Genomic DNA, 23,537 nt, shown 5'->3' with positions numbered 1-23,537 from the left:
ATCGAATTTCTCAAGGTAAGAACAACCCCTATATAGATAAACTGGTTTTAGTTTAACTTTGCAAGGATATTGTGATAATAAAGATAACTAGTTGTCTTGGCTGGTTGTTTTTTTTAGTATATTCTTTAGCATTGGTTCAATAAAATCCCACATTTTTATCAATTTCAAAATTTTAATTAATTGGTAACTTTTTTTGTGTATTGTAAATTTTGTTTACTTCCGTAATTTGTTTCTGTAGTTTCTCAGTTAATTAAGAAAACAAATACAGTATAACAAATACCTGAAGCGAAAAAATTTTTAAATTCTGCTGTGGTTGACTAATTATTTTTTATTGTAAAATTTGCTTGATTCTGTAAATTTTTAAGCATTGTATTTTCTTTTTATGTTCTTTTAAAGTTTTGAAAAGTCATACTTGTTCTTAAAAAGTAAAGTTCTTTATGCGGCATTATTTATTGTTGCAGGAAATGAATTGTTTCCTTTCTGTTATCTTTTCATACTTTTCACAAACATTGTAATTATAACCTCGAAAGTTGTATTCAGATTAAAAACAACATTGAAACGCTTTTCTCTGTTATACATTTAAAAAAACATAAAGTAGAAACTCTCTTTAGTCAATGCTGAATCGTGAGATTCGGAACAATAATAAGCATTTAGGTCACATAAATTCTTATATCAATTAGTTATAGTAAGAACACGTACTTCAAAAAAATTAGTTTTTCTTATAAAAATGTCCATATCTCCATGGACATTTCAGCTAGGTTAACTAAATTTTAAGCAGTGGTTACAAATAATAAAAAAAGTATTTGATGTAAATTTCAAGCTTATCACTATATTTTTTTGCACAGGGTATTCAAAAAAACTTTTTTCAAAAATTTACTGCCCCTTTATCAAACCTCTAAAGTTCTTAAACTTTATTGATATGTATGAGAAATTGTTCTTGAGAAATTACTTGAACTATTTAATATGCTGGGGTCGGACAAAGCAATGGAAACACTTCGGTACTGACTCTTTTTATATANTCTCTATGTATTTTTTGAGAAATGTCAAAAAATGTGTCAGTATCGAAGTGTTTCCATTGCTTTGTCCCACCCCAGTATATTAAATAGTTCAAGTAATTAAGTTTACAATGGGATTTCCAATTTGGAATTCCCTGAATATCAATATCCCTGAAGTATTAAGGGGACCGGCTACTAATGTAAATATTCGTTACTCTTAAAAACCAATAAATTTTTTTCGTTCCATTTCAATTCATTTTCAATCCGGCATTGAAAGGTTATTGCTAACGTGGGTGAATACATTATTGATTAAAAATGAAATCTTGGTAACAAATATCAAATGCACCGAAACGACATTACTTTCCGGTCCCCCAGTATTTAATTTTTAAAAATGGATTGAATTCGACGTCACTGGAAAAATTTATAAATGTTTTTTTTTTTTTTTTTTTTTTTTTTTTTTTTTTTTTTTTTTTTTTTTTTTTTTTTTTTNGGTAGCTACAATCTAGGAAATATGATCGACACAGTTGTTCAAGAGAACGATCAAAATTTGAACCCCTTAAATGTAAATTTTACTTTTAAAATATTTCGCCATGACTTGAGAACTTTTAAGGCGAGTTGAAAAATATTCGCATACAATTATAAAATTCCTTTATCTGATTCGAACCCAGAACCTTTCTGATGCAAGGACAGTTCCCTGCCCCCTACACAGACTGGTCGGCAAATTTATAAATGTTGATCAATCGTTCTTGTTCAATGAAAAATTATAGTCGAGCATGAGTTTGTTTTTGATAATGCTTGTTTTTATGTAATTTTTTGCACCACACACATAAAAGTTACCCAAAAATCTTTGTGTGGGTGTGTGTAAAAAATATTTAGATTGTTGACTACAGCCTCCAAATATAATTTTGAAACCTTCTTTTATTTAGTATTTACGAACTGATTTTCTATTCAATGACGCGTGACCAATTAAGTCGAACAGTGCTTCTCATTTTTTTAAAATGCATCATTCGAATATTTTTTTTTCCCAATGGCAGGCACTGAATTTGAATCTTTTGCCTATACTATGCCAGAATTGTTGCTCATTTGGCGTTACCCAGTGTGCACCTGTGAACCAAAATCACGGAGGCGAGCAACATTGCCCACGCCACACTGCCAAAAACGGTTTATAGGGTGGGCCACATTCACACATCATGCTCACACACAACAGAGGACAGCACAAAGAGAGAGAGAAACATCCATGCCCAGAGCGGGATTCGAACCCGCAGCCTATGACTTCGCAGTCAGGCACGCTAACCGCTCAGCCACCAGGCCGGCTCATTCGAATATATTTCTGTATATTTTTAAGATCACGTAAATCAATGTTAAACAAACTGTTCGGCGGTCATAACGGGAAATGCTGTGAGCTTCTTAAACTGTTCCTGATATATATTTTTAGAATCCTTCACCAAAATAATGAAAAGTAAAACCACTAGCAAACTCTCCAACTGTTATTCAGAAAATTACTTTTCCAGTGGTAGCGAACTAGAGTAGAATTTCTTAAAATAAAATAAATAAAAAATAAAAATATTGCGAACCTTTTTATCAGAACTTGTGAACGGAACCATTTGTCAATCGAACCTTTTATATATTTGCTTAAATCCTTTTTATCAAGTGGACAATTTTTTTAAATGCTACTGCATTACTTTTACAACCACTTCGAAGAATTTGTGAAACTACGAGAATTCCGTAATTGTTGGAGAGGGTTTAAATATTTATTAGGGATCCCAAATTAATATTTAAGCCAGCAAAACTGGGATCGAAATTTGCTGAATCACTAATGAGGAAAACGGAAGAAAAAATATCAAAATTAATTTGATTGCCTGATAAAGTTCAGAGGGAGTTTTAAATTATGGTCTTAAACTCCTCTCTATTTGATAATGTTCTCTATTTTGCTCGGAAAAATTTAGAAATCTAGAGGTTATAGGCACAAAATTGTTGAAATCTCAACTGCATTTTATTTTGTACGAATTAATTATAAAATGCTTTCAAATAATTTAAAGGAAATAATGTCTATATCTAAGGAGAATGCATAATTAAAAATCTATCCTAATCAAGGTCCCACAGACAATTTTGTTAAATGAGAATAATAGTGCATAATCTGACGAAGGAAAAAACACATTTCAGAAAATGTTAATTTATGTGTGCAACAAAGATTGTTTTATTAAATTGATAACTAATATCAGGTGTAGAGCAATAACTTGATTTCATTACTAAGTTTTGAAATATCAAGCAAATTAAAATTGGTTTATTTTTTGATTTTAAGACGAGAATTGCGCTTCCATTTGTTGTTTTCGGCATGGTGCTTTTTCGCCCTTCTTTTGTATTCACTGAGAGGCTAAATTAATGTTCTTTTTATTATTTTTTATTTTTATTTCTTTTAAACAGATTTTTGTATTCTTTTTATTATAATTATTGTGAATATAATTTTCTTTAGAATCAAGCAATAAGTATTGTTTTTCTTTTTTTCAATTTGAATTGTAATCTTGTGACTTAATTTGTGTTTTTAAAATGCATAAAAATCTCCTTTAATAAAAGTAAGAGATAAAGAAAGTGACAGTATCTCCAATTGAATTTTGATGCAATCATGCAAATACATACTTTTATTTTATTTCGCGCAAGCAAATAAATTTCAGTAAACTAGTGGCGCACCAGGAAGGGGCATAAGTGGCAACAGACAAAGGAATTTACTCAAAAAGATATACAAGAATTTTAAAATATTTGGCGAATACTTGGTTTGAGAAAAATATTTTAAGAATAAAATGTGATTTTCGAAAAAATTTAAAAATGAAATTTTAGGTCATTAAATTTAAATATTTTTTTTTTATACTTATGAAAATTTGAGAATACTTCTTTGTAAATAAATTTTTTCTACAAAAGACAAATTTGTGCCTAGGGAAGATGGAGTGAGTGTAGACAAATAAAATATTTTCAAAGAAATTCTCTGTGAATTTTGGCAAATTGGCAAAATTCTGCTACACATTTTATGTAACGAGACAAAACAGAACGTTAAGTGGAAAATTAAGAGACAAGGTTTCTATTGTGAAAAATAATTAAATATTTTTGCTGTAATATCTTATTCTAAATATAATACATAATAGTTGTAAATAAAACTTTTCTAAAACAACACCCCGGTAAATTTTACTGTAATAATAAAGGGGTTTAGCTATTAACACATTTATTAAGTTATAGTGTTAGTGTGCTAGTTATTATCACTTATTTACTGAATTAGAAAATTTTTTAGATATAACTCATCTAATAAAGTATAAAAAATTGCAAATGGATTAAACATAAAATATTTAATTCATCTGCAACTTTTTTCTACATTTCATTTTTTTAAATTAGGTAAATTTTCGTACAATGGCAAATTTAATTGCGATTCATGACTCAACTTATTGTGTTTTTAAAAAAAGGGGTGATTATTTATGGAATTTTGTTATTTGCTTTAAAAGCAGTTTTTTAAAAATATCTCTCATCCAACTTTAAATATTGATTAGTCACATTACTTTATGAAATAGAAACCAAATGCAATTTAATAAATAAATAATTTTGTATGCTAAATAAATATAAAAAATACTATTTTAATGCAGTCACTTGTCCTTGAAATAGATTTTTAATTCATATTTATTTATACATAATAAAATAAATAATTTTTACCTATTTATATAAAATAAAATGAGTCATTTTTATTTGTGTCTGTATATCGGATTGCGTGCAAACCTTAGGTTCTAAAAATATAACATTCAACATGAAGCTGAATGAGTACAATCGCAAGCAAATTACGAAGCCCTGATTTTTAATTTTTTGATTAAATTTTTAATTTTTTGATAATAGTTTTAATTCAGAGACATTTAAAAATGGAATTTTCCCTTTAGGTTTGGCTAAAGCCATTGTTTTAAAATAAATTGTACAGCTTTATTAAATATTTTATATTTTATTCATTTTGTCAGGTCAAGTCTTGTCTAAGTTTGCCAGATAAAGTCTTTTCTGAAAAATACTAATTTAAAAATATGACACTCAACATGAAGCTAAATAGGTACAATTGTAAACAAATTACGAAGCCCGAATTCAATTTTTTGAAGAACTTTTTTTTCAGAGACATTGATAAATGAAATTTTCTCATTGGTTTATCTAAGGCCATTGTTTTAAAGTAAATTTTAAGCGATTCAGCTTAAAATTTACTTTAAAACAATGGCCTTAGATAAAGATACAATTAATATGTTTGCTAGCTTATTGCTCTAATCAAAAAAGTTGTTTATTGCGTGTTCTTTAAGACTAAATTATATTTTATTCATTTTGTTAGGTCAAGTCTTGTCTAAGTTTGCCAGATAAAGTCTTTTCTGGAAAATACTGATTTAAAAATATGACATTCAACACGCAAATAGGTACAATTGTAAATAAATTACGAAGCCCGAATTCAATTTTTTGAAAAAAGTTTTATTCAGAGACATTGATAAATGAAATTTTCTCATTGGTTTAGCTAAGGCCATTGCTTTAAAGTAAATTATAAGCGATTCAGCTTTATTAAACATTTTAAAGATACCATTAATATGTTTGCTAGCTTATTGATCTAATCAAAAAAGTTGTTTATTGCGTGTTTTTTAAGACTAAATTATATTTTATTCATTTTGTCAGGTCAAGTCTTGTCTAAGTTTGCCAGATAAAGTCTTTTCTGAAAAATACTAATTTAAAAATATGACATTCAACATGAACCTAAATAGGTACAATTGTAAATAAATTATGAAGCCTGAATTCAATTTCTTGAAAAAAGTTTTATTCAGAGACATTGATAAATGAAATTTTCTCATTGGTTTAGCTAAGGCCATTGTTTTAAAGTAAATTATAAGAGATTCAGCTTTTTTAAACATTTTAAAGATACCATTAATATGTTTGCTAGCTTATTGCTCTAATAAAAAAAGTTGTTTATTGCGTGTTCTTTAAGACTAAATTATATTTTATTCATTTTGCCAGGTTAAGTCTTGTCTAGGTTTTCCAGATAAAGTTTTTTTTCTTCTAAAAACGACTATTAAATAAAATGTACCAAGGGATTTATACAAATAGACGAAATCTCATTTTATTTGGATTCATTAGTTTAATTTAAAAAAAGAAGAAGATTGAAAAACAGAATCAAATCTATTTTCTTAAACACGCGTTCTTAGCTGTGTCCATTGTTCTTAGCTACGTCCAGAATTCTCACCGATGACTTGTAATTTGAAGGAAATATATCTAGAAATTAAGACTCATCAATTTAATTCCTAAAATTAAAAGGAAATTAAAGCTATTAAAATTTCACTGAGTGACATGAAACATTTGTCCCACTTTTTAAATTTTTTCTGGTTATGACTTCTCATAACTGATTTAGACATGCATATGAAACTCAAAATGATCAGTTTGTAATGTTTATAAGTGCTGAGAAATTTGAAATTAACTATATTCATGCTTAATTCACTGATAACTCAGAAAACTACACGCTTAATGTATGATACATTGATAACCCAGTAAACTATATTCATGCTTAATGTATGGTACACTGATAACTCAGTAAACTACACGCTTAATGTATGCTACACCGATAATTCAGTAAACTATGTTCACGCTTAATGTATGATGCACTTATAATTCAGTAAACTACAATGTAGATTATAATCATTGAGTAAAATAGTTCAATGAAAGCATACTTTTTGGAGGATAAGAAGTTAAAGAAAATAATATTTATTCAAACTCTTTTAATTTTTCAATAAGATTCTACAAGGCTCTGTGAACAAATAAATTAAATGTATGCGTTGTTTATAATTTGTGTTCAAAAATATGTTTATAAATTAAAATTATTATTTTTTTAACAACGCTTGTACATATTTTTTGAAAATTTTTAAAAAATATTTAAGTTTTTACATATTTACCCATTTTAGTACAATTTTTATTGACACATACATAAAATATATATTTATTTACTGCATTTTAATTCAATACTAACTTCATTTTATCCACATAGGGGTGTCTAAAGTAAAGATTGATTTATTTACATTTCCGTTCAAGACAAAACGTATTTCAGTCTTAGTTCCATTTGGCAAAAAAATATCTTTGGCATCGAAAATTGGCGAAAACATTTGGCGTTAGGAGAGTAACCGGTAAGTGGCTCTCGCTCTTCCTTCTGACATCTCTTCCCCGCACAGGAAGAACAATGACAACAGCTCTCGGAAACGTTTCATTCATTATAGTGTGTTTCCAAGGTGAACCTTCGATTAAACAACAGTTATGTCATCGTTCGTTAATTAGACTTAGCATATTACCAGAGCAATGATATAATTTTGCGAGTAGCAGAAAAGGACAATATCGTGATACATCGATAAGAACTTATTGTTGTGCGTTTGGCGAGACGAAAGGGGTGATGGTTCCGTTAAATAATTAAGTTCTGAGCTTATTTTAATATTCATTAACTGCCAACTTGTATTAATGTGAGCGCTGTAGAGTTAGATTTTCGATTCGAAGTTTTTTGTGAAATACGCATATTTAAAATAAATAAATTAATTTATTAAATGTCAGTATTTTGTGCTTTTAAATGCAATTTATTTTGAATCCTGATGAACATAACAAATAAAGGTGCTAATATTAAGATTATTTGTAAGACAAATATAAATATATACTTAAAAGCTACAATTTTTTTAAAAAAAATATTTTTTATTTGTTGGATGAAAGCACATGTTATTTAATACAGGATAAAATCATACCAATAAATTTTATGAAACTTGATATTTTTAATTCTTTTTCGAGGCAGTGATTTATGTCAATTTTCCAATAGGAATTAGAAAAATAATTTAAAAACAATAGTTTTTGAATGATTTTAGATTTACTTAATAGATTCCACTTATTATAAGAAGGAGCTTACTATTTATGGAACTATGCAGTTAATGCCAAAGGTTTAAAAAAAATTGTATTGTAAAGAAATAAATCGAAAAAGAATCAGCTGTCAGTTCGGAGATTTTTTTTATTTTTGCATTTCTCATTAAACAATTACACGAGATTTCCTTGTTTCATTTTCGTGCAATTCTGTCTCAAAGAAATGAAAAAAATTGATAAACTGCGGAATCCGTCCTTGATATGGCCAATGGCATTATCACAGATAGGAAATTAATTAACTTGTAAGAAAAATAAAAGAATTTTTTTTTTCATTACTCTATGATAAAATGACTGGAAACGCAAAGAAATGACAGGAAATAAAAGAAAGAAGGACTCGGAAATGCCGAAAGAATCGGTGATAAGCGCAGAATCTTGGAATGCACCGGATGGTGGTTGGGGTTGGATGGTACTACTTGGTACCATGACTGTGAATATTGTTGTGATTGGACATGGAAAAAGTTTTGGAGTTTATTTTAAAAATTTAATGGAAGAATTTGATGCAACACCATCTAGAGTTGCCTGGTTGCAATCTTTGCAAATATCCATGTTCAGCTTTTTATGTAAGTATTTTATAATTTATGAATTATTTAAACTAAAGATTTATTGAGGAATTATTTCACGTTTTCTTTTAAGTGACTCTTTTTTTTCCTTATCTGTTGGGTTATAAGGAACGCTGATTTTCGATAGTGAAGCTTCTGAAGGTTCACCAAAAATATCCAAGTGGTATCAAAATTTATACTTTAAATATAGTTCTTGTTTTTAAAAACGAATCATTAAATTTTCTTGATAATTATATGAATATTTTGGTGGAACTTTGGGAGATATCCGCTGTCAAAAATCTGCAGGAACTTTCCGGAATTTTTATATATTTTTTAAGAACTTTTTATTTAGAAGTTATTTTGCGCCTACTTTAATTTATTCAATGCCTATTGAAAAGCCTAGTTTATAATTTTACGCTAGAAAAAACGCTTTAATTTATAAAAAAACGGTGAAGGAAAAAACAAATAAATAAATGAATACAACAAAAATAAAACGTTAAAACTAATTAGTGATTTTCTTGGACAATTTTTTAAAAAGAAATTTGGTAGAAAAGAACTTTTCCACTTAAATAAAACTACAAGTAGCAATTAGAAATGTGTTTTCTTTATGTGTGAATTTTCAAATAGCATAATTTAATAGCCTTTTACTAGTGAGTATATAAAATGTGCAACGTTAGAACTATTATTTTCTACAAATTTTTGAATAAATTCGTTACTTCCATAATATTTTTGCATACTCATATTAATTCATTGTTTATTGCAAAAATTTTAGTTTATATTTAATTTTAAAAACATAATTTTTTCTAAAAGAGGGGAGGAAAATAAAAAAAGAATGTAAAAACTAAGCACGAGCCGCGATGATTAAAGCACTTTGCTGTCATTGTATAGAATCTTTCGCTTGCGGTGAAGGCTTGAAATACGTCCAGCTAGATTGGGAAGTAAAGGCCGCTGACCATTACTGACCACATAGTCAACTTCATTTTGTTGGTCTTGAATTCATTGAGCTTTAACTTCCACCACCTCATTGATTATCGATATGGCCATTGCTTTACTTTAAGTCTTGTGAAAGTTAAAGTGCTTTACTTTAACTTTTTGCAATACTTTTCCAATAGAAATTTGGAGAAAAAAAATAATATCGAAAAAAACTTATTGAATTGAATTAAACTAAACGTAACAATTGAAAAATATTTTTGTGTGTTTGTTTCCAAAATAAATTCATAATTATCTAAGCATTAAAGAATGTACAATCGAAATGAATAACACAGGCTAACAATTACTTTCCGGTCACATGAGATTTCTGTACGGGTTTTAAATGTTTTCACTTCACTGATTTAAAATCTGCAATCGGTTTTTATCGACAAGCTACAGTTTTTAAGCAATTTAATAATATACTCCATACAAGGATTTTTTAAAATATACTCGAATGAATACTAAGTGTCCCCACTTCTCTGCCACATAGGGAGTGGTAAAAAGAAGGCGATAATGCATTTGAAGTTTTCAGTGCGATTTTTTAAGATCATATATTTTTTTGTCTTAATTATTATTTTTAAAGGAAAAGGTAAGTGTATCTGTATGTATATAAACCTATACGTTCTTTTTAAACTTAAGTTATAATTAAAAAGAGCTAAATTTCATTTTGAGCTAAAAAAAATTTTATTCCCTACGTGTAAAATAAACTTCGCACAACACTAATGCAGGGCTGTTAATTAAAAGACTTTTAGGGAAATATTTTATAGAGTGATAGAAAATTAAAATTAAAGCTTTCAAAATGTTTGGTAATTTTGCCAACCTCTTAAAAACCTCACCACGTGAGAGCTGGAAGAAACTGGCTCTTTATACAAGCTTTTGAATCCTTTACATGTGGTGTTGTTAAATCAAATTTTCAAAACAAACTCTAATACTTTAAAGCCTATACTTAGCTACCACTAGAAAACATTCTCCCAAAAAGCAAAGAAAGTTGGCAACGTTACGGGTTAACGAAATGTTCACTACTGATTGCTAGTCGAGTGTTGAATTTTTTTTTCATTCTCTCTTCCCCGAGTTCAGTTAATACACGACAGTTTCATAAAACATAGTTCTAACTGGGATATTTATTGCAAGATGTGCCACGTTTCAAGCACCCAAGAAAATTTTAGCATTTTAAATCTTAATTTTGATGAAGAACCCGCGACCACTTCTATTAAGCCTATTTTGAATAAAATATTTTTTTTTTCTATTGCATAAAATAAAACTATGGATTTTTCTCTTTCAAAAACCATTTTATTTTCTAGGTCGAATGGAACTGAAGTTATGATTTTGAAAATAAATAAATAAGAAAAACATCTATAAGAGTTATTAAATTTAAAACGGTGTCTTTTTTACCCATTTGTATAATTTTTCCGTTATTTTCCTAATTTTAAATGCAATATCTCAAACTTCTTTGATTAAAATTACTTGAAATGTTGCATGAATGTTTTCTATGCATAGGCCTAGGGAATAGACTACGGACTAGTGCATAAAACTTTTTTTTCTTCATATTTTTCTTCATATATTAAAATAAAATAATTAATCACAACTTTTAACCTTTTTTGCCAAATAAGTTTCTATATTTACTGTTAAATATTAACATTATGTCTAATGATTAGTTTATTTCCTAAGGTGAATTTAGTAAATATTGTAAGGCGAGAATAAGGAAAAAATAGTAAATTTTAACGAAGTTATGTGATTTTGATGAAAAAAAGGCCAATTTTTGGTCTTATTTGACCATATTCGGTCGTTTTTGAAAACCTGATGGAAGACAAAAACATTAGATCAATTGCAACGTGATCATCAGTGACACAATATGTCAAAGCATCAATAATATAACAAATTAATCTCGATTGCTTTTCTGTCCAATTAGGGTTAAGTTATTAAAAATAGCCCTAAAAACTATTAGAATAATTATTTTATGATTAGCTTTTATCGTATAACATAAAGAGCTTAATATTGTGCAATCACTGCGATAGATAAGTAATATAAAGATTTGATTTCGGAACTGTAATTATGTCGTTATTAATATTTAAGGAATAAGTGGTAGCTTGCATATTAAAGAATCACTTAATATACATATTAATATATTATCATTTCTTTCAACACTTTCAATATAAAAAAATAGAGCATCTTTCCGCATTTATTGCGGATAGAGGGTTTTATTTTTTTGCTTCATTTTGCTCATACTCCGTCGCAAGTTAAGAAAAGATTATTGAGGTATAGGGTATTAAATTTTTTATAAAATTATACAAATATGTTTTGAGAACAATTTAAGAGCTTTTAAAAGTCAAATACGTGAAATAGAAATTTAATTCATGTTATCTTTTACGATATATATCACAGAATTATTAAAAAAAAGGTTATAGTTTTGTAGCCTTACTGGAACCATAGACTTGGCATCTTATGCTGACAGAACCTTATAACAAATCAAATGCTAGATGAAGAATTTTTATTTTTGCTTCACTGTAGAAGAAATTCGCCTGCAAGAAGCAATATTTATTATTCTTTCATCAGTCTCTTTAAAGGCAAATAGAAAAACGTATGTTTGTCGCGATTTTTAGATATCATTTTTATTAATTCTTATTACTTGTTAATTGATTATTTAATAAGTTTTGTTTTCCTTATTTCACGCGATTTAAAAAATCAAGCGAAAAAAAAAAAAGGCTGTGCAACACCGTGTCAAGAGTTGGCGATGTTGATATACATTCACTTACTTTAAATGCATATAATTACTTTTATAACAGGAAATTTTTTTATGTGATTTCAGTATTGAAATTCGTGAGTTAATGTGTAGAATACAATCGGAATTTATTTTAAGATTTTTATAAATTTATCAAACTTAAATAAAAATATATCGCAAATGCTAACTTCTCTCATTTTTCATGAAATATGTTTACTAATGTGAATTTAGTTTTCATAGGTTCCCTTCCAATATTTGTCTCCGATTAATTTGTATTGATATTATCATTATAAAATTCTATCTGTGGAAGTTTAAACATTTCGCAATCGTCCAGAAATGTGTTAATTTTACATTTCTAACATTACTAATTCAAAATATGATATCTGCTACGCTAGAACATAGCTCAAATCTTAGTGCGCTGCCGCGAAGCGGCATTAACTGATTCGCCCGAATTCCGAGAATGGGGGAATGTGTGAAGTGGGAGTAGAATTGGGGGGAGAGTAGTTGCTAAGCACCAAATAGTAAAGTCATGAGTGGAAAATCAGCTGGTTGAACATACGATGAAATCAATAGGAAATTAAACATATTTGAGATTAAACTAAAATAGAATATAATAATATTTACAGGAGTCAGAATTATATTAACATTTACGCAGGTATAATAAAATATAAAATAATCGAGAAACTCTGTACAGCTATTTACATATTTACACGAGATTGACAAAAATATCTGCTACGCTGATGTTTATGGAAGTGAATATAAATTTGTGATTTTGCAAAAGTGGTAAATTTATATTTTTCTGTGAATATGACACAACAAAATCAAACTGAAAAGTTTTTTTTTTAAATTTTGTGTATAATGTGCACATTTTCATAGTATTTAGTCTGAAAATTTTACATAAATCAACATGAAAATATTATATTTTACGATATTTTAATTTACTTTAAGCAAGAGGGAAAGATGAAACTACTGTGCTCAATACAACAAGAAGTAAAAGCTAAATTTTGAAACTTGTGTTTAATATGATTTTAAGAATCATTTAATCTTCATTAATCATTCTTAAAAGAAGAAAAAAAAATAATGATCTGATTTAATCGCTATCTTTATTAATAATGACGAGGACTCTTTTCCAAAGACAAAATGACATTATCATGATTACCCCTTGCAGTAAGCTTTCTATTTTTTTTTTAAGCCAATAAACAGCTCTTAATTTACCCTTGAAATTATAAACCAGATTTACGAACAATTGAATGTTGTACTTATAATGCAGTTTATAACTAAAGAAAGCTCATAGTTGCCAATTTCTGCACTCTCAGGAAAGATATTTTTCTGCGGTAGTTGCATAACTAGATTCAATCAATACGGCTGAATATTTTTGCCATCATTTATAAGCATAAATACATCAGGTTATTAATTTGTTTTATTTATTAAAATCCATTTAAAACACGTCACTAATAAAGGAATAAAAAAACTAAAGTTTTTTTTTTCACATTAAAAGTGTGATAGTTTAGTTGAAAAAATAATACTGCTTTGTTAATCTTTATAATTTATACACAATTTTCTTCAATATTTTAATGGCATTTAATTCAAATGATTAAAACAGCTGATTATTGGTAACTTTATAGTAAAAAGCTCAATTGCTCTTCACTTTAATAATTTTACCGAATTTAGGTTCGTAAAATGAAAACATGTAAAATTTAAAAGCATTAGAACTATTGTGTGAAAAACTGTTTCAAGGTTCCCACAACCTGTAAAAAATAAAAGAGTGGTGACTACGAAAGTGACTACGAAATTAATTAAATATACCTTATTGTTTTTAATTTTGCGACTACTTTTATAATTTTTTAAGGACCGATGAACCCTGGACAAACCACAAACAAGAAAAATAGCAGAGTAAAAAAAGAGGTGGCAAATTTGTGATTAAATGTAGTAGATAGCTATTCGTTTTAGCTATCACTTAAATTTTAAAAAAGGTGATAGGAAAGGAATATTAAGCTTAAGTAATAGATTTTTTCTCAATATTTTGTGCTTCTGTCAAAAATGCATACGAAAAAACATTTTTGACATTTTTATGATACATAAAAATGTCAAAAATAAGGCTTATCAGTGTCGCACAGTAAAATCTTCAATTATTATTTCTTAAAAAAAAAAAAAAAAAGATAAAGTAGATAGGGAAAAAAAAGACAGCTTTCTTTGCGATTTAAGTCTTTCTAAATGATATGTGGCTCCCCTCTATGCTATAATAAAACCTGTTATTCATCATGGGCATTTTGTAATTTATGGAGTCAAGCGCAATTTCACTCTATGTGCAAATTTTATTTCTTTTTGTTTGTTTTATGAACTCGTTCCTTTCTACTTAACTGTTCAAGATGAGTTACTTCTCTCAATTTCGTTTTTATTTACGACAATTTCATTCAAATACTTTTGTTTCATAAAATGGATTCTAAGAGGTTTTATACCAATGATTAAGTTGTCTTTCTTGAGAAGAAATTTGATTCAAAGCCAAAAGTTAATACATTTTTGACGAAATATGAAATGGAACTCGAAAACTGTCTTCTCTATTCTTTTTGATCCGAATCGAATCGATGAATAAACGAAAGTGTTATTTACATTGAATCATTAATTTTGCTACTTAATCTAGTTTATTTTATATGTTCTTTCTTAGCGGTATTGATTCCTATTTTTTTTTAAATCTAGTATTAGGGGGTCATAAACTAGTGTACAGAGCACAAAATAAAAACTAAATACTTTAATAACCTTTGATCTAATGATTGTATTCTCTTTTAATTCGAGGCAATCTCATAGTGGCCGAATCTCCTAATTTTGGAAGGGATTTTTTTTAAAAGTTGTCACAAAACATATACGTTAATACTTTAATCTTTGATTAACAAAGTCGATTTGTAATGCTGTTGATCACCACTACATTTAACTAATTTAAATAAATATTTAACAATTCTAACAATATTCTCTAAAATTTTTCACCATTCAGTTGCGCTTCGACGATTTATTATTTATTCCCACTCAGATGAATTAGTTAGAGTCAATCACGGGGCTGATGCTAAGATAATCACCACATATGAGTATGAGTAATTCTTTAAAATTATTATATATGCATAGTGAACAAATTGCATGTGGACCGACTATTTACGAAAAGTTTTTTTGTTTTTGTTTTTGAAGAATGGCAGGCACTGAACTTTATTCGTTTCGCGTTAGAAGATGCCAGAGTTGTTACTCATTTCGCGTTACCCAGTGGGCACCTGTGAACCAAAGCCACGGAGGCGAGTAACATTGCCCACGCCACACTGCCACAAACCCCTTCATAGGGTGGGCCCCATTCACTCATCACACACAACAGAGGACAACAGAAGAGAGAGAAATATCCATGCCCAGAGCGGGATTCGAACCTGCTGCAATTGGCTTCGCAGTCAGGCGCTCTAACCGCTCGGCCACCTGGCCGGCATTTACGAAATGTATTACAACTTCAAAAGATTAAAATTTCAGGGGCCTCCCTGGCTGAACGGTGTCGCCCGCCAAACGCTCTGTTAAGCGTGGAGGTGGCGGGTTCGAATCCCACCGTAACCCTGGATGCATTCTTCGTGATGTTCTTCTCTGTGTTGTGATATCTGTCCTTCTACTTAACAAAGATTTATAAGCCTTAATTGAGCACACAAGCCTGCAAATGCATGTCATACCAATAAAACAATGAATTAAAATTTCAAAAGAGTAGTAGGCAAGATTTCATAAAAGTTGGAACAAACTTGTCACTATAGCAACAATTTCAATTAAAAAAAAATAGTGATGATCAATTGTAGTACTGACTACATATATTCTGAACCATTTATGTCAGTATTAATCACGAATGGATAATTTCTTTGAAAAAGAGAGCGAAAAGCAAATTAGTTTTGCTAACACTTTTTAAATTTATGTAGAAATTTCAAAAACGTATTTTCAAGTGACCTGCTTGCGATGCTTTAAAATAATTCCTGCTTACATTAGTAGAATTGATTGTTATATCGCCTAGAATCTTAGCCAGAGAGTTTAAAAAGCTGTAACTAGAAAATGTTAATGATTTAAGTTAATATGACACAAAAACATATCTTCTCCGAATAAGCATGTCTCCCAACGAATTTGGATTTTTGAAGCTCCAGATATGGAGGGAGTGCCGTTAGTATGGCCCCTTATAATTTAGTCAGAAGAATGGCTATCTAGGAAGCTTCGTTCACTTTTAGAAACACCTAGATTTCAGCCCCCGACTTTCTAAGAGGCTGAATTTTCTACGGAAGAGATAACTAGGTGAGGTGGGTTTAGGTCGTGGACTAAAGGCCTGTTTACACGGTCCAAGTTCTTGAATCCGAAAAATTGGAGAAATTTCTCTTTCCAAGAAATTGGATGATTCGTTGACACTGTCCAAGTTCTTGAATGACACTGATTGGTGGGAAGAAAAACTTGCGCAAGCGCATTGTTCATATTCAACATTATATAGTAATAATTACATAAGTTTAAAATTACTAAATAAATTTGTCCCGCAGTGGACTGATAGTTAAGACACGGCTCCCAGCAGATCACAGAAGTCAAGCATCACTGGCTGCGGTCAGTGTGCGGGTGGGTGACCACTTGGATCAGTCTGCGTATGGACCGAGGGTGTGCGGTATTGATCCTTGTTAAACTGTTCTACCGTAAAGTGCTCGACTTCTCGTGCAGGTCGTTGGGCTACAGAAGCAGGGGTGTCATCCCCTCTGCAAAATTATGAGGGCTTGTCTTCAGATCATTCTCGGGGATGTTTCCCAGACCGTCGCCAATAGCCCATTGTGCAGCTCAAGTGTGACGTAAATTAACTACAACAACAATAACAACTAAATAAATTTAAATAAAATCATAATAACACAAGTAAACCGTAACATATCAGTTTATTTGGACTAAAATATATGAAAACAGACAACAAAATGACATAATCTGATGCCTGCTTGTTGACGTCACAAAACCTAAGACATTGATTGGTTAAGGGAGGAAAAATTTGGATGGAAAGTAGAACATGCTCTACTATCACCGAAGAACTTGGACCAAGTACTTGGATGATCGTTTACACAATCCAAGCTTAAAGCAAAACAAGTTTCCATCAATATCAATTAATCTTCGTCTAAGAACTTGGAGCGTGTAAACAGGCCTTTTAGGGTTGAACACCAAGAGTTGTACGAGAGTTAGGGTTGTACGATGGGTGACACGTTAGCAAGTATGAGGTTGAACTCCTTACTTGTTGATAAACAAATACTTGCTGATGAACAGCTTACTTGCTGCCATTAGTAAGATCCCTTATTGGTGAGTCAGAAGAATGGGTATCTTGGGAGTTTCATCCACTTTTAGGGACACCTGGATTTCAACCCTCAGCCATCTGAGAAGCTGAATCTTTGATGGATGAGATGACGTGGTGTGGTAGGTTTAGGTTGTGGATTTAGGGCTGCACACCCCTTCCCTTTGGCGTACGAAAGGGTGACGAGCCAGGAAGTGTGTGGTTGAGCTGCTTACTTACTGATAAACATATACTTGCAGCTGTTAGTACGGTCCCTTATGGTTTAGTCAGAAGAATGGGTATTTTGGGAGTTTCATCAACTTTTATGGACACCTGGATTTCAACCTTCAACCATCTGAGAAGCTGAATCTTTGATGGATGAGATAACGAGGTGTGGTAGGTTTAGGTTGTGGATTTAGGGTTGCACACCCCTTCCCTTTGGCGTACGAGAGGGTGACGAGCCAGGAAGTGTGTGGTTGAGCTGCTTACTTGCTGATAAGCATATACTTGCAGCTGCTAGTACGGTCCCTTATGGTTTAGTCAGAAGAATGGGTATGGTATGGATGATGGATGAGATAACGAGGTGTGGTAGGTTTAGGTTGTGGATTTAGGGTCGCACACCCCTTTGTTTGATGTACGGAGATGTGATGCGCCATCAAGTGTGAGGTTGAACTGCTTACTTGTTGATAAATATATTTTTGTCAAGAGTAACCGGGTTCATATAAACATATACCAATACAAGAGGGATGTTTGAGTAGGGAAATGAATCGAAGAATTGGCCCCATATTTCAATTATAGAATTTCTCTATATCTCAGAAAGTTTTTGCACGCAATCATAAAATTTCTTTCTCCAGAGATAATTATCTTTAAAAGTTTTTTTTATTTAATAATTGTGAACTGTTAGAGTGTGCAAATTCTTTCACAATTTTAATTTGCATAATTTTAGTGGCAAAGTTGAAAATTTGAAAGATTTTGGTCCAATAGTTCTTAAGAAATTAAAATTTAATAATTCTATTCTTTTATATATGTCCTGTCACATTTTTTTTCAATAAGTCACTTTTCGCATCACTGCAAAAAAGTACGTTTTAATTCATCGGTATAAGAAAAGGATTAAAAATTGAAAGTTGTTGAAAGTTGTTGACCAATATTTTTTTCATACAATATAAAACTCTCTTAAATTTAATAAAACTTTCTCTAAAACACTGCGTGCGACCGAACCTTTTTAATTAACAATGAAATGATAAGATATGCTCCGTGAAGCGTAAATTTATTTATAGAGCGATATTTATACTATGACATTTATAGGGGAAATAATAATGACGTTAATAATGATGTTCTATAGAAAACAATAGAATATAAATCTGATTGTTTTGTCAAGGGTTTTTCATTCTGTATAACTTAACCGTAACTTAGATTGAAATACTTTTTTGTTAATTGTTGACTCAAAGTTTTTCTCGCGCCTAATTTGTTTATGAAATTCAAAAGTTTTACACCTTCCTGTTACCAAAACTTAAAATAACTACAGAAAATGGAATTTTTAATTAGAAATTTAAAGCCTAAGAACTTAAACTCATGCAGTTGAATTTTTTTAAAAAAAATTCAATTAATTTAATTTAATTCAATAAGAATTACATAAAAATGATAAATTTTAACTTTTAGCACTTTTTCCAGATTGTGGGGTATTCTCATTTTCGCACGAAAAAAAATCTGCAAAACTGAAAGCGAAATTTATGTACCGTAAAGCTGTCCGAAAGGTTGCTGGGATCAAATTTCTTATATTTTTTACATTAATTAAGAATTTCGACCTACTAGATTTATACCAATAATATTTTTACATTGATGATCGTCTTGTGAAGGCATGTAAACAGAAAAATAAATCGCAAAATATTATTTCTTAACTGATAAAATTTTATAAAATACAATACATTGAATACTGTCTTTCTAAAGGATTCAACATTAAAACTTGATTTTATAACTATTATTAGAAGCTTAAGTTTGAAACTTTTTAATTTGAATTTCTGCAATTCATAGTAATTTTTTAATGGAACCTCTGTAAACAGCTACAGTTTTTCAGATTATTTACAAAAAAGATGGGTAGAAATAGTAGTATATAACTTACGTCACACTAAATCTGCACAATGAGCTATTAGCGACGGTGTTTGAGCTATTAGCGACATTCCTAAGGATGATCCCTAGAAAAACCCTCACATTTTTGATCCTCTGAAGGGAGGATGTCCCCCTCATTTTATTAACCCAATGTCCTGCTCAAAAAGTTGATCATTTTACTGTAGAGCAGTTTAACGAGGATCGATACTGTGCACCCTTGGTTCTTTCGCAGGTTGATTAAAGTGGTATCCCACCCACACACTGATTCTTGAATTCTGTGATTATTACTGACCGGGTTTTTCAACTAGTCCACTATTGGGACTATGAAAAGGTGAGAACAAAAAATAAAATAAATAATTTGTTAAAACGGTGTCAGAATTGTTTAAAACATACTGTATGCATGCTTTTTTTTTTTTTCAAACTATATCAAATGGAGCAGCTTTTAAGTAATTGAAAACGGAAATAATCAGAGTTAAGATGCAAAATGCTTTAAAAGTTTTGATATAGGCTTAAATGTAGAAAGATTGCTCATACTCAAGTTTGCTTCTCTTGATGTAAGCCTTAGCCGCCATCTTAAATTAACTGAGCAGGAAAAAAGTGGTAAAAAACGCTTCATCTTTACATTCAGACAAGCGAGATGTTGTTACTTACGTATTTTTATTACGCTGTATGGAAATAGGACAAAACAAAGTAAATATAACTATTAATTTGTAAATTGTAAGCTTTTCAGTAAGAATTATGTATGAACAGTTCAGTTTTGTGCTTATGGCTATTTACGTGCCTGACATTGATATAGATATGCGAAAAAATATGTTACGTTGAATTAAATACGGTAAAAAATTTCTGTTGAAAAATATAATAATTCTGTAACTTTCCCACAGAAAATTTCTGCTCTCTAAAACTAAAAATTTTTTTTGTTATATTTCATCGCAATATGGCAAAAAGAGCACTTTTTTTTTAACAAATAAAAGCTGCAACCATAGAAACAAATTACTTCTGTTGCTGCCGACTGGCCTGTGTAGGGGTCAGGGAGCTGGCCTTGCATCAGAAAGGTTCTGGGTTCGAATCCCGGACAAGGTGAGGATGTTCTTTCATTCTCTGTACTATCTGTCCTTACTGTGGGAGCAACGTTGGTCCACCTAATATGGTGCCCCTAAAAGAGTGGTCAACAAATCTGCCCTTCAGGTGCCTGTATGACCTAGGTCATTCTCCAGGGGGGCATTGGATAAAAATAAAAAAAAACTTCTGTTGGGTACGGGTTTTTTTCAGTTTTGAATATGAAAAACTTAGGTATCATAGCGTTAACAAATAATTTGATTTCATTCTTTATGGCACTTAGATACGTCTGAATTTAACGATGTAAAAAAAATATTACGATTGTTTTAAAACGTGATGGCTTTTAATGTCTCGAAAACTGAATCACAACAATTGAATAATCAAAAAACTAATTAAAATTTGTTTCATTATGCAAGTCAGAGGGTATGCAACTTGTTTCATTATGCAAGTCAGAGGGTGTGCAACTACCTACATACAAAATTTCTCTGACGCACGTGATAAAGCGTACAGTCCGCAAAAAAAAAAAAGAATCACCCTGAATAACTTTCGTTCTAATGATCGGATTTTCACGAACTAAGTGTCAATCTTAATGGTTCCAGGGGGTGACCTCAAATATGCTAATTAATTAGTGCTAACTATTAATTAAGTTACGAAATCAGACACAAAAACGTACTTTCCCTGAATAAACATAAATTTTTTTTTTTTACATATTTGGATTCTTAACCGTCAAATTATAGGGGGTAGCCGCAATCTGGGAAATAGGGTCCCGATAGTTTGGTCAGGAGAGCGATCCAAAGTTCGTACCCCTTAATGTTAATTTAACTTTTTGCGTTTTTAGTCATATTTTTAAAACTAATAAAGCAATTCCCAAAAAATTGCACCCACTCATAAAACTCATTTACTCAAAGATAATTTCATGAAAAAAATAATTTTTAATAATTATTAATTATTTTTTATTATTTAACTAAATTGAGGATGAAAAAATTTTGAATTATAAGGTATGAATTTTTTTATACCATATTAATCTACATATTTTTCAATTGAAAAATCTAAAGTTTCAACTGTTTTTATTTATTAGAAGCTGAGAAAAATTAAAATTAATTATTTTAAAAAAAATAATTTGGCGACAATAAAGAAATAATTAAATGGGGCGATTAATATTAAAATGTGATAAACTTGCGAGGAACTTGACTTCGCTCGCATAGCGTAAAATTTCATTCATATTTTTTTCGCTAATAATCGTTTGGTAATCTTTTTATTTTTTATTTATTTCTAACTATAAAATACGATGTTTCTTTTTTAGTCCTTTAATAACTTATTTGAAATTTAGTAAAGAAATTTGAATAAAACATTTTGAATAAAAAAACACTTTATTGAACAGATGTCTAGTTTTGTAAAAGAGTGCTTCTGATAGAATATGATTATACACCAGATTATGCTTATTTAATGTGATTATTTTTTATTTATTGTTTTTGTTTTTCAATAACTGATACAATTTAAATAATATACATACGTATGCATAGATTTGGAATAATATATTTATCATTTTCTTGAATATATATTTTATAAATATTAATAAAAATACGTAGTCAGCATTTTTAATAATCTTAAAACTTTTTTACATCTTATATATCGCCTTAATCTTAAAATAAATTTGCAAATTATCTGTAATGGCTCACTTTAATAAATTCGCGGAATTATTTTTCTACCTTTTTAATTAAATTTTAACGCAAAATCTTATTTTTTTGTGCAACAATATATATTATTTTCCAATAATATACTAATCAATCGTTTTAGTACTTTAATTTATGTTTTCCTTTATAATAAAATTACTTTTTAAATTATTTCTAAGTTCTTATTGAAAGAAAACTTAGAATTATTCTCAGCTATCTGAGAATTAAATCTTGTTAAGGAATAAAAAATATTCTACTGATCACACACAATATCATTCGATGTAGAACAGCTGACCGTTCACTAAAAATACTATTGTTTACGAAAAATGAAGATAAATTATTAATTTTCTTTTTTTTATTGTTTCTTATTTATTTGAGTAAAGAAAAGTAAATGCGTATGTGTGCACAGCGGAAAAATTCAACAGATTGTTTTGTTTTTTAAATGAACAAAAAACTATGGACAGGCAATTTTATTTCGACATTCAAAGTTATTCTTGTGCGCTAACTTAAAGAAAGTAACCCTTTTGTTTTAAAAAGTTGAAGATATTTGCTTAAAAAGTTGTGTATATGATTGTTAAACAACTACTAAAATAAAAAATTGTAAAAAAATTCGAAAAACGTGCTATTTTTAGAATTATCATCTCAAAAATTGCTCTTTTCCTCCATTTGACTTTTTTCTACTTAATTAACTTATAATAATAGTTTTAGCACACGTTTTGAAGAAATTATGAATACAAATTTCTCCTAATATTTTGTAATAAAAAGAACAAGAATATTAATGATTCATTTATAATTCTTTCATTCAACCGGAGTAGTTAATTGTTTTCGTAATAATCGGACTTACAACTATTTAACTTAGATTCTTTGGACTAGGGGTCACTTCATACAAGTTTTTCGACATTGAAATTTCAAATATAAAATGTAAAAATTACAAGAATGCGTAAGCTTGTTTTAACTAACAAAAAAAGGACAAAATCGTTGGCAACAGAAGTTATCTCATGAAAAGAGTGTCGGAGTTAAAAAAGTATTGCAAAAACCTTAATACAGGGTAGGGTATCTGCTAAATTTTGGATTTTCAAATTCATGACTTTTCATGTCTAATTCCATGAACCTTTCATGACTTAACGAAGTTACTATTTTCTCCGACAAAAAGAGAATAATAAATTTAAGAAGCATTATAATAACATTTTTTAATATAAAAATTTCTTTGTTAATTTATGTAATTTTTTCACGTGTAAATCTATTTCGGGCAAATCCGTG

The 23,537-nt window shown here is 29.5% G+C and overlaps 1 protein-coding gene across 1 annotated transcript in view; it reads left to right on the top strand.

Annotated features, from left to right (window-relative positions):
• Nucleotides 1-7,172: 7,172 nt before the first annotated feature.
• LOC107438134 (monocarboxylate transporter 12) overlaps nt 7,173-23,537 on the top strand; it is a 105,443-nt gene continuing 89,078 nt past the window's right edge. The window contains exon 1 of the mRNA XM_016050333.3: nt 7,173-8,488. Within this exon, the coding sequence (XP_015905819.1) occupies nt 8,236-8,488 (253 nt within the window). The 5' untranslated portion in view covers nt 7,173-8,235. The remainder of the gene's footprint in view (nt 8,489-23,537) is intronic.

The sequence above is a fragment of the Parasteatoda tepidariorum genome, chromosome X2, assembly GCF_043381705.1.
Source record: "Parasteatoda tepidariorum isolate YZ-2023 chromosome X2, CAS_Ptep_4.0, whole genome shotgun sequence".
Taxonomy (NCBI): Eukaryota; Metazoa; Arthropoda; class Arachnida; order Araneae; family Theridiidae; genus Parasteatoda; species Parasteatoda tepidariorum.
The sequence above is the reverse complement of the archived record's forward strand: the minus strand, read 5'-3'. Positions and strand labels throughout refer to the sequence as shown.